At 40.9% G+C, this 12,119-nt stretch overlaps 2 protein-coding genes across 3 annotated transcripts in view; one reads left to right on the top strand and one right to left on the bottom strand.

Moving 5' to 3' along the window:
* Nucleotides 1–1,390: 1,390 nt before the first annotated feature.
* TFB2M (transcription factor B2, mitochondrial) lies at nt 1,391–11,757 on the bottom strand. The gene is made up of 8 exons (XM_041476765.1): nt 11,387–11,757; nt 10,456–10,544; nt 9,379–9,532; nt 8,812–8,960; nt 7,097–7,186; nt 4,820–4,882; nt 3,454–3,605; nt 1,391–2,141 (listed from the first exon to the last, which is right to left on the bottom strand). The coding sequence occupies exons 1-8, from the start codon at nt 11,679–11,681 to the stop codon at nt 1,955–1,957; spliced, it is 1,179 nt and encodes a 392-aa protein (XP_041332699.1). The 5' UTR covers nt 11,682–11,757; the 3' UTR covers nt 1,391–1,954.
* Nucleotides 11,758–11,782: 25 nt separating this feature from the next.
* Nucleotides 11,783–12,119, top strand: part of CNST (consortin, connexin sorting protein) — a 49,340-nt gene continuing 49,003 nt past the window's right edge. For both annotated transcript variants that reach the window (XM_041476759.1, XM_041476762.1), the window contains exon 1: nt 11,783–11,931. The gene's annotated coding sequence lies outside the window, so the exon portion shown is untranslated. The remainder of the gene's footprint in view (nt 11,932–12,119) is intronic.

Raw genomic sequence — 12,119 nt, forward strand, 5'->3', positions numbered from 1 at the left:
CAAGTATATAGACCTACTTAATTTTCACTTCCTGTGTATTTATTCATATACAATAGTCATTTTCAATCTTTTCCATGAATACTAAAATAATTTTTATAATGGCAGGCATTTCTATCTCTATTTCACATTTGTGATCCGGGCTAAACATTGCTTACTCTTAGCCTTAATGGTGTGTTTCTGTTGAGCATTAAATCTCATTTCAAGTCCCCAGTTATGCAATATTCCTTCCACTTACAGACTCCTGCTGTTAGTCTCTGCATTGGATCATTAAGTGCTGCTTTGCAACAGCATGAAAATAAAACAAATTTCTTTTTCTCAGTTTGTGTTTGAAATGTTATCAGCACACAGTTGAAGAAATTTATTTAGGCAGTGGTGGTCTTACATTTCATGTATAGAATACTTCTGGTATGTTGGAGGTGTAAGACATCTTGCTGCAACAAGAGCAAGGTGTTTTGATTCAAGGTGAGGTGGTGAACCAGGCCAAGAGACAGAGCAGCCTTGCAGAACAGCAAATAAGACAGATACCATCTAATGAGACTGGAAAAGGTGGAATTCCTTCTGTTAATGCAATGTTGCCATTCACTGACAGTTAACTATGACTGTCTCTGAAACAGTCAGAGATGTAAGCAGAAAGGAAGCCTCAAATCTTCACAACCTGCACCAGAACACCAGCAAGGCTCTGAGGCAGACTGCAAATTAAGCCTCAGCCTTTCCAGGAGTTTCATTGTAATATCACAAAAGCTCAGCAGCAGCTTCAAGAGGAAGCTGCAGCCTAGCTAGCAGAGTGAACTGAGGCTGCTCAAAGGCACTTTGTCATCTGCAGCCAGAACTGCAGGAGGAAGGCAGAGATGAATGCTTATCACATTTATACCTCACACTAACCTTAATAAATACAATTCTGTTTTCATTGTTTGGGGCACTACTGTTATCCACAGCCTGAAAATAACTCAGCCTTCATCAAAATGGCATTTTATAAACTAGTGCTTTGCTAAAGAAGTGTATTTTTGCCACAGCTCTTTCCAGAGGCTACAATATACAACAGAAAAACAGTACAACCTCTCAGCATTGTTGAACAACAACAGAACAGTTACATGGTCAGACAGAAAGAGAAATTAGGAACGGGTTGCCATATGGAGTACTATGGCTAAAAACAGGATTTTAATAGCATATGGGTTTGAGTAATTTTTTGGTACATGTATCATGCATTAAAGATATTGGTAGAGGTTTCAAATAAGATGACTTTTAAAATTATTCATACAGCACTGAATATTCTGATGACTGTCAGACCTAAAATAATCCCTATACATGTGTAGATGTTTGTGTATTGTATTACAGACTAGTACATTTTGCCCCTGTTATTTTCAAAAGAAATAAGTGTTACAACTTTTCCTCAGGGATATCACAATCTTTATTTTAAGCAACTCCCAGTTAATATTTTATCACCCTGTCATTACCTTGTCTTCTATTAACATACCACTATTAGTTTATTACATTTATTGACTTTAGGCTGCAAATTCAGAAAAGCAGACAATGTTGCAGACTCAGTGGTTGTAGAGACCTTTGTATTTTGTGAATCTGCCAAAAGGGCATTCAAATCACTAAGCACTAAAATAAAAACCAAACAAATAATAATTTGGTCTGTTAACTTTTTTCAGATGTTGTAAATACACAGCAACAGTGTAACAAAAAGTTGCATTTAAGCGGTACATCCAAAAGTTGCATGAGCTAATAAGCCCCTGCAGAAGTTGCAAAGCTTGTCCATTCCAGACAGGATTGTGAAAGATAACTGTGAATTCATTACTTTCATCCTAAGTAGAAGGGCTCTTGTTACTTGCTAAATGTTTCCTGTTTGGACAGGAAATCATCTAGCTAACAGTATCTCCGATTTTATTTAAATCACTTTTTATCAAAGTAATCTTCCAGAAGCAAAGGTGATCTTCCAAAAGCTTTAGATTTATAAGTTCATGGTCCTTGTACTTGCCAAGACTTCATCATGGAAGAAGCTCTCAGCGAACAAATCGGAGTTTTGCAAAGCCTCGAAAAGACGCTTATAGTCTTCTGGATACAAGTTACACATTACAGCATTTTTGGGAATTTCTAGTGCTTTCAGTAACCTGTCACTGTTGTCCAAGCTCCAGGAACTGAAACAAACAAACAAAATCATAATGGAGCATTTCTTTCTGTGAAAAATTAAAAAGCAAGAAACATTATCTGAAGGTCCACTTCACTCTTTCACAGCCTCTAGAAGAAGCTAACCTCTTATTGTAACACAAATTACTTTCAATCTGTACTGCAAACAGGAAGAAACCTCTGCTATTAAAACACACCAATAGCAAATAAAGCCCCCAGCACACACAGACAATACCAAACCGCACAAACCTCCTCATTACAGGATGGGTGCTCTCTCTCCCTCATCCACCCTAAATTCATAAGTCAGTAACAGGCATTACAGCCTAAGAAGGGTGTTTCAGTGCTGGAGAAATTAAAGCCAAGGATGACTCAGTTTAGCATGAACTAGTGACTTACACCTCCCAGGTATTTTCTTCTGCAGGTAAACAGATGTATCCACCCTCCCCATCTACATCTTTGCTACGAAAGCTATACTTTCATAAATGTGCACATACATTAACTATTTCCCAGACAGGAACGAATTGTATAAATACACAGAAGATGCATATTAGAAACCTTCAACTTCCTGGCTGAAGGATCAAGTGGAGATGAGTATACCACTGAGCTTTAAGAAAGAAATCCATTAAGGCTCTTTCCACTTTTCTTTCTAAGAGAGTTACTGTAATTTAGTAGCTTATTTTTTCCCCCTTTCTGGAAATTAACTTTCATAACCTACTATCAGCAAATGAGAAGTATATTCATTATTTTCATCAGCAAGAAGTCAATGCCTTCCAGACTGTGAACACCTTCCATTTCTGGGAAACAGAAATCTACTGATCATAAAAAAACATGAATAGCTTGCATAATTGGTAAAGTCTAAAGCCTAATTTTTTAATTAGGTAACAGCCATTTGAGGACATCCCCATTCCACCTTCTATAACCTTCAGCTGTTTTCATTAGCATGACTTTGATGTCTGTTGTAAGCTGAATCTCTTTCAGCTTTTAATTTCTGTAACTGCAAAACTCTTGGTGGCTTTATTATTGTGTCTGTAAAATAAGTGAAAACTTCTTACAGATACATGACCTAAGCTCCATTGGAGGTACAGGAATATACATTCTAAATACTTTCCAACCTTCCTGACAGGAATGGTCCCCAAAATACTGTATAGTAGGTTCCATAATGAAATCTTCTTTCTACATGTTGATGATTAATTAAAAATTAATTAATGAGGGTTTTTTTATAAGGCAGTATTTCATCTGCAAATAAACATTGTTTTGGGAACATATTTCAATATTTTTATATATTTCTCTGAAGTATAAAAACTGCAATTCTTTCTTACTTACTTTAATCTATCCATTAGTTTAGACTTAGGTTTAGCAAAAGACTGTTTCACCATGAAAATAAAGGTAGATGCATTTGAGGGTTTCAAGCCTCCTGTAAAAAGGTTTTGCTGAGGAGTCAGTCGTACCAAACAGAAATGGTCATTTGGCAGCCGCTGCAAGAAAAACAGAGTAAGTCACTGAAAAAATCACTTTTTAATACAGTATCTATCTTAAGCCAAGAGTTTCATCTTTGCCACCAGTAACATTTCTTATTATAAGTCTTAACAAGATGATTTCATCAGAAGATGAGGCTTCACCTCCCTGTGCCTCAAACAGAAAAGGAAATAGAAAACAAAAGAAACATACTATCACTTGGGGTTTATTTCTATATTTTTAAAATGGACTTTCTTAGTTGAAATAGACAATACAGACCTGATGTGAGTTTTCATTGTATTTCTATACTATGCAAGGTATCAGACCTGCTGTTTTTATATAAAGATACAATTATGTGAGTGACACTAAGACACTATTGCAACATGAGGATTTTGTAAAACTGGGACAAAGTGGAGTCTTCAAAGGAAATAAATGCACTTCTGTATTGGCAGCAATGGATATATTAGAGCTGACATCTGTACTTCTGAAGCTGTCCTGGTACGTCTTGCACAGCCCACCTGATGGGGCTCTCCACATGGCTTTCCAGCAACACAACTAAGCACATAAGGCACACCCAGTCACATATTACAGAAGTATTGCAAACCACACTCAATACAGCACCATAGCAGTTTTCTGGGGAGCATGAAACTCAAAAATATTAAGTAAACGTGCTTTTATATTATTATATTATCAGAATTAAATAAGAATATTCCTTTATTATACAAAGGAACACCATTACTTTTCCAAAGGAGAGAAGTAAATAACTTTACACTAAATATTTTCGCACTTCCCAGATTTAAGTTCGGAGACTCATGCTTTTCCACAATTAACTTACACATGAAATCTATAATAGACATGTGAATAACTATTTTAACCAAAACTAGCAGCACACTGATTGTGTTATTAACTGTGGTAACACTTGTTTTGTTCAAGCAGGTAGATGTGACTATCAGTAACTTTCTCTGAAAAATACTTGATCTATTCATATTCCTTTATGCTGTTTACTCACTATATTTTTTCCATCACAGACAATAAAGATACTAGTTTATTTCAGTTTCTAAGAAAATAGCAATTCTTCACTCCACTTTTGATGAATCTCTATGCTGCCCTAAATTTTAATTAGAACAGTTCTTAAAAAAACACATCTGTAGATGCTGCTACAAAGTTACTTTAACCTTTCATTAAAAGTAGTTTAGCTGCATCTTCAGAAGAAAAGCGTATACAACAATCTTACCCCAGCTTTTGGTATTGCTAGTCCCCCATTTTTCAAAGTAGTTGCAAATGAAGACCAAGGTTCCTATGGGAGGAAGCAAAGGTATTATGTATTATGGAATTAAAGTGTTTTGTTAGAATAGAATAGACTATTTTAGTTGGAAGGTACTACAGTGATCATCTAGTCCAACTGCCTGAGCAATTCAGGGCTGGCCAAGCTAAAGCATGTTACAAAGGGCATTTTCCAAATGCCTTGTAAACACTGACAGGCTTGGGGCATTGACCATCTCTCTGGGAAGCCTGTTACAGAGTTTGACTACCCTCTTTGTAAAGAAATGCTTTCTAATATCCAGTCCGAACCTCCCCTGGCACAGCTTTGAAACAGTTGCACACATCCTATCAGTGGATACCAGGGAAAAGAGCTCAGCACTTCCCTCTCCCCTTCCCCTCCTCAGGAAGCTGTGGAGAGCAGTGGTGTCACCCCTCAGCCTCCTTCGCTCCAAACCAGACAAGCCCAAAGCCCTCAGCTGCTCCTCATGGGACATTCCTTGTGGTCCTTTCACTGGTTTGGTTGCTGTCCTCTGGATGCAATCCTTCTTAAACTGTAGGGCCCAGAACTGCCCAAGTGTTTAAGGTGAGGCAATGCTGAATTCAGTGGACAATCAGCTTCCTTGACCAGCTGCTGCTGATGTTTGAGGCACCCCAGGGTGCAGTTTGCCCTCCTGGCTGCCAGGGCTCACCCTGCTGACTCAGACTGAGCTGCTGCCAGCCAGCAGCCCCAGGTGACCAGTGGCCAGCCAGGTGTAGCCCAAATCAGTACAGCCCTCTGAGCCCTGCCCTTCAGCCAGTTCTTCACCCAGCGCACCCTGAACCTGCTCGTCCCACAGCTGGACAGCTTTTCCAGAAGGATGCTGTGAGGGGCAGTATCAAAAGCCTTCCTAGAATCCAGAAAAATCGCATCCACCATTTTCCCTTCATCCGCTGGGCAGGTGACCTTATCATAGGAGGGTATCAAATGGGTTAAACGAGACTTTCCTTTGTGAACCCATGTTAACTGTGCCCGATGAGTGCATTATTCTTCAAATGCCTTTCAACAGTACCCAGCAGACTCTGGTACTCCCTAATGGTTGCAGGTACTGAGGTTAGACAAACAAGTCTGTAGTTCACTGGGTCTTCCCTCCCATTGTTCTTTGTAGGAGGATATGGAATAACACTGGCCTGCTTCAGTCAGCAGGGACCTCCCGAGACTCCCAAGACCTTTGGTACCTGATCAAGAGAGGTCCTGCCATAACTTCACTAGCTCCTCAGTACTCTGGGGTGAATTCCATCAGGCCCCATGGACATGAGAGCATTCAGCTGATACAGCTGGTCCCTTACAGTTTCAGCCTAAATGGAAAGTCACAGTTCCTACACTCATGGTCCTTTTGCAGCAGGCAAAAGGCTTGTCAGTATTATTAAAGAGTGAGGCAAAAGAGACATCAAATGCCTCCACTTCTACTTTATCCCTGTTAGTCAGGTGACCTCCTTCAAAAAGTACTATTCTTCAACTTCTTAATATTTACCTTAATGTATACCTTGTAGTATAAGGTATTTGGAAGACAATAGACAGTGAAACCTTATTTTAGATTAGCAAAACATTTAAGCTCTGATGGTAGGTTCCTAGAAAAACAGAGCACAAATATAAATCTGAAAAACATAAACTAACTGAAAGTTGATGGCCATGTGCTCATGAGGAACTGGGGGTACAACATAAAAAAACCTTTTAAAACTAAACCATACCATGTTTCACAAGGTAAGAAGGTGCTGACTAGTAGGAGAAGCAGGTATGCTTGGAACATTAAAGCACCAAGACTCAAAAAAATTTCTACTGAACACAGCTTAGGAAGTCAAAAGCATACATATTGGCAAAATTCAGAGGATATGACAAAGAGCAGACTATGACAGATTGGAAAAGCAGACTTCTAGTTTCACACAACCATCAGAAAAATGGAAAAGGTTTATCTGGTGTGTAAACATCTTTTTTTCTGTCTACTAGAATCTGAGAATAAATGTTTTTGAGTACAATGGCTTTCAGTGAAAACACTGACATCATAGCGAATAAGAATGTTGCTTAACTGAAAGAGTTATACACAAAACATGATTGTTTTAATTTTTTACGAAAGTTTTCCAACAGTTCTCCAACTGATTTAAACATCAAATTGCTTTCAATTAGTTTGCAATGGTAAACTACTATAAACCCTTTTCTAAATGCATGTCCATACACAGCATTAGGCCATATCAGCTGGTACAAAACTCTTACCTTATGCAGTAGTTCAATTTCATACCCTAGCTGTGCAAGTACAGTAAGTGCTTGATAGATCTTTGACTTCCCAGGCTTTGCTGTTAATACCTAAAAAAATGGCAGAGCAAGAATTTTTGTTACAAAAACCAAGTTACAAAACTGTGTCTTTATCTAAGCAAAATTCACATATATTTATATATATATATAAAACAATAAGAAATTCAGATAAGTCTAAAATTCCAAGGTAAAGTTACATTAGGCCTCTAACATGTGCTTTGTGTTATTTTAATTTATCTTGTCAGAAGACAGGGCTGGAAGATGTAATATTTGAAGTATTTCTTCACAGCAGTTATTTGGATAACAGAACTATGTATGCCTCTCCAGCATATACTTTCTGGTCCCTTTTAAGGCAGAGAAGTTTCACACAGAAGAGAAATAAGGATCAGATTTCATATAAAAACCGTAACTTTGGCAGAGTTATCAGTTTGCACTGATAAGATAATATTCCCAAGAAGACACACAAAGCAAAGTAAAACATTAGATGACCACGCTGAACATTAAGCAACTTGCAGTCATCATTCTCATCAATGTTACAAATCAAACAATTCTTAGGGCAAGAAAAAAAGAAAAGCTTGTGAATATTCTCAAAAAGGGCAAGGGAAGAAGTAAATTATAGCAGGAAGATTTAACTTTTTGTAATAGATTTACACAGTCTTGTCATATGATAAAAAGCAAGAACAACCAACAAAAAGGAGTCAACAATGTCTAGTTAAAGAAAGTTCAAATAGCTTTTACTACACACTTCTTATGTAACAGAGTTCACACTATAACCAGAAAAGTTAATTAAAAAAAAAAAAAAAAAAAAAAAACAAAACAACCACAAAAAAAACATGAAACAGGGACTGCCTTAAATGAAAAGGCTGCCCTGGATTTAGTAAAAAATCTGACCATTACAACGTATTTCAGTGGTGTCCAAACTGGTACTTCACAGACAAATATACTTAAGACATTTGATTTTCTTTTCAGTGGGGCATTAGACACAACACTGGTTGTGTAAGCAGACCTGGAAGTCCTTGTCTACTTCAAGTAATTAAAGGTTTATGACTCTGTACAAACCTCCCAGTTTCATGGGGCGGGAGGAGGAAAAAAAGTCATCCTTGAAGTACAGTTCTGGAATTTTGGGACAGCTCAAATTAGGACTATGCAATCTAGAAAAGGCTCTGCACCTTAGTGTATAAGGCATTAATGAAAAGGAGTGTAAACAAGTGTATTTTGCTTCTATTCTTTTCAGTACTGCATACAAAACAACTCAAGAGGACAAGTGCATCTCACTGTATTGGTATTTAGTGACTTGGAATCCTCTTCACTTGCATTTTTGTGTTTTGAATTAAGTCTTCATTAACTACTACCTGCAACTAGTAAACAAACTTGTTGCAAGAGCATGGCACAGAATTTAATCACTTCACAATTTACCATGGAAAGCAGCTAGTCTGCTGCTGCATATACTTCTCAGGGACCAGTCTTCACATTTTTAAGATCTGTGGTTAAATGACAACAGAATGTTTCTTAATAGTGCTATCACTGCATAAAGCAAACAACTAGGAAACTGACAATACTTAATAATTCTGGTAGAAAAAAAATTCACTAGCAAAAACATTAAGTATACAATATAAGTGGGTTTGTGTTCTGTGAAGCACTACACCTTCACTACCAGTAAAATGCCTTGCACATACCATGTACTCTTTTTCACTTATGAAGAGGTTGAGTTCTACTCTTCCGTATCTGTATATGGAACTGCATTCATACATGGCGAAAAGAAGTCTCCAAAGTCTGTTTCTTTCCAACTGTTGTGGTATGATTCCAAAAATTTTCAAAGGCACATCTGTTTCCCACAATAGCAAAAAGTATCTTTAAAATTCTGCAGTATGTATTAGACAATCTCATTAATTCTTATGTCTAAACTACAAAAAACTAAGCGAAGAAAGTCTGTGAGTTCATGTTGTTCAAGAATGAATACAATTCAAGCCTTAGTCAAAGCTAAGCCCAGTTTGCATTAGACAAAAACTTTAAATGACAAGAAAACACCTAATTATCTGCTATTGCCATGGGGAGGGGGGGGAGGGGGTTCTGAAGCTATCATGAGTCTTAAGCAAAGCTGAAATATAGAAAACAGCATCTATTAATCCAGCATGTGTATTAAATAGAACATATACCTCAAGCAAATCCTAAAGTTTTTGCCAAACTGCCTATGCACCCTTCAAACACATGTGTTTGTAACATGTGGGATTATAAACATATACCTGCCCTCCAAGGAACTGCTGCTACACCCAGGGTTTCAAAAAGTTTGTCGGAAGACACAGCAGGTGGTTTCAAAGCTCCCTTCGCCAAAGGATCCATTCTGAAGAAGTCACCATGAATCACCTTTAACTGCCCATCCAGGCTATCCTCTAGGGACTGAATAAAAATACCTTTAGTTGAAGAAATCTGGATACGGTAACTAGCTTTGCAAAACACCCAACCCGAACACAAAAATGCATTCAAGCATTACCTAAAATTGTTACCCAGTCAACAAGAGTCAAACCTCAGAGCTGCTTCTTACAGTTGATAAAAAGAACAGCTTCTTTCTTTCAGCTGATAAAAATAATTGCCCCTTCATTGTGAAGGGCATTTTGACATTTTTTGTGCTGTTCAACTTGAGCTTTAAACCACATTCTTACATTAGTAAGATGTTCTGCAATGTTTGTAAAAAGTCACACAAACTATTAAACTAAGTAAACAGCTTCTTTTAACAATTTGAAACTAGAATTCTTCATATTTGTGGAGAGGATTTTATACACATTTTAAGTCAGGTGAATCATTGGTTCCAAACTAGCACTGTAATGCAAACTTTCTAGAGCAACTTCTGCAGCTCTGTGTCTGACCCACTTTGAATGCATGCAAAGCCCAGGTGAGCAGCAGAGAGCAATTGACATGTGTCAATTGTAGGAAAACAGATTAAATAAAAGTGTGAGATAATCAGAATAAATAAAAGTATTTTTACAGATTTTTTACAGCTTCATACAGAACTCTAGCTTAAGCATAAACATCTACAAGGCTCCGATCAGTTTCAAGTTTATGCATGAAATTTTATTTATGCATAGACTCTGTATGACCTTGAATTGCTACATACACAAAATGCCAAACTAATTTTAAAATATTCTGCATTTGTGATGTACAATGCCAAACTATATACTGTTATTAGGCATTATGTCAGATGTTGCAAGTAACAACCACTGCCTAATTCCTTTTTGATTGAACAATTACACAACAATTTAAGCTAATTTCTTATTTTCCCTTTAATTTTGTTTCAGAAACATGCAACTGAATCAAAGGTATACCTGTAAGTCTGTAAAAAAATCTGAGTTACTTTCCAGAGCTACCACTCTAAAACCTGCATCAAGCAGAGATCGAGTCAAAATCCCAGGACCTGAAGTAGGAAAATAAAGAAAAAAAACCAAAAATTAGGATCGCATTTTTGTTTCATAGTGATTACCTTTAGTGATTTTTCCAACACAACACTTGGGACATATCACCATCAACAGGAGATAGCTTGTGTTTGTTAAACACACTTCAGAACAAGAGTTAGAGAAATGATTTACAGGCATCCTGCCCGAGATTTCTCACTGTATTACACTGAGCACAGCTTTACAATTAGATCCTGAGCAGCACTGAAGATAACGTTTCGAATATTTCTATTACTTTTTCTTCTGCCAAATGAAATATACTGGGAAACCTTACTCATATTATCTTTAAAACACATTCTGCAGAAATATAAACAAAAAACCCCAAACTATTAGGTAACTGCAGAGGATCTGCCATAGCCCATAATCCCGGGTGTGCTTTTACTGATAAAGCTCGCCTACAAAACCACAGCACTACCTGACAGAAAATGCCACCTCTGGTCACTCTACAGCAAAGTTTTAACACGAGTGCCTCAAGCCTCCAGACTGCACCCTCACTCATCCCCCAAGCTCTGCTGAGCGTGCCCACCAGGCACACCCCGCGGCCCGCACCCAGATGTCCCGGGAAGGTGCCGGGCCGCGGGTCCGGGACATCCCCCCGCCGGGATTCCGGCCGGGGCAGCGCCGGAGCGCAGCGCAGCTGCCACCCCCGCCCGAGATCCCGGGAGAGGCACGGCCCCGGCCCCTTCGCGCAGCGGCAGCCAGCGCTCCGCGGGGCCGGGGTGCCAGCAGGGCCGGTGGCGAGGGGCGGCAGCCCGCACTGACCCCCCAAGGTCACTGGGGCGCGCCGGAGCCTCGGGCAGCTCACCGGGCGCGAACTCGAGCAGGACGGGCTGGGGGCCGGGGTCGGCTCCGCCCTGCAGGCAGCGCCGCACGGTGCGCGCCAGCTGCGGGCAGGCGATGAAGCGGCGGACCACGAGGCTGCTCCGCTGCTCCTTACGCACCAGCCGCTTCTCCTTCGCCGGCTCCGCTACCCGCAGGGACGGGTACTGCCGCCCCGCCGTCACCCAGCACGGTGACAGCGCACAGAGCAGCGGCCGCAGCCCCGCTGCCAGCAGGCGGCCGCAGCCCGCGGCGCCCAGCGGGGCCCGGCGCGCCAGCATCGCCGCGCCGCCCGCCCCGCGCTTCCAGCTCCGGGAGCGTGATCGCCGCGGTAACCGGGGCGTCACTTCCTCCTCTGCCCGGCCTCTCCAGCGCGCTTCCGCTCCGCCGTCGGAGGGCTCTCCGCCCGCCGCCCGCCCTCTCTATGGTGCCCGCCCCGCACCGCCGGCAGCCTGCGGCAGCACCGGCCCCCGCGCCTCCACGCCATGCCGGCTGGCGGGTCCCGGCCGCCCGAGCCGCCGCGGAGCTGAGGTGAGCTGACAGCGGCTTATCCGCAGGGGGAGGAAGAGGGGAAGATGAGATGCTTCCCCCGGTGCCGCGCACCGCCGCCGCCGCCTTCTGCTCGCGTCGGCCGCCACCGGGCGCTCCAGGGGCGGGTTAGGGCCGCCGGGCGGGCGGCGGGAAGGAGCCGGTGCCGGGCGGGCCGGGCGCGCTGCCCG

Source organism: Pyrgilauda ruficollis, unplaced genomic scaffold (assembly GCF_017590135.1).
Source record: "Pyrgilauda ruficollis isolate IOZ18807 unplaced genomic scaffold, ASM1759013v1 scaffold4, whole genome shotgun sequence".
In the NCBI taxonomy this organism is placed as follows: domain Eukaryota; kingdom Metazoa; phylum Chordata; class Aves; order Passeriformes; family Passeridae; genus Pyrgilauda; species Pyrgilauda ruficollis.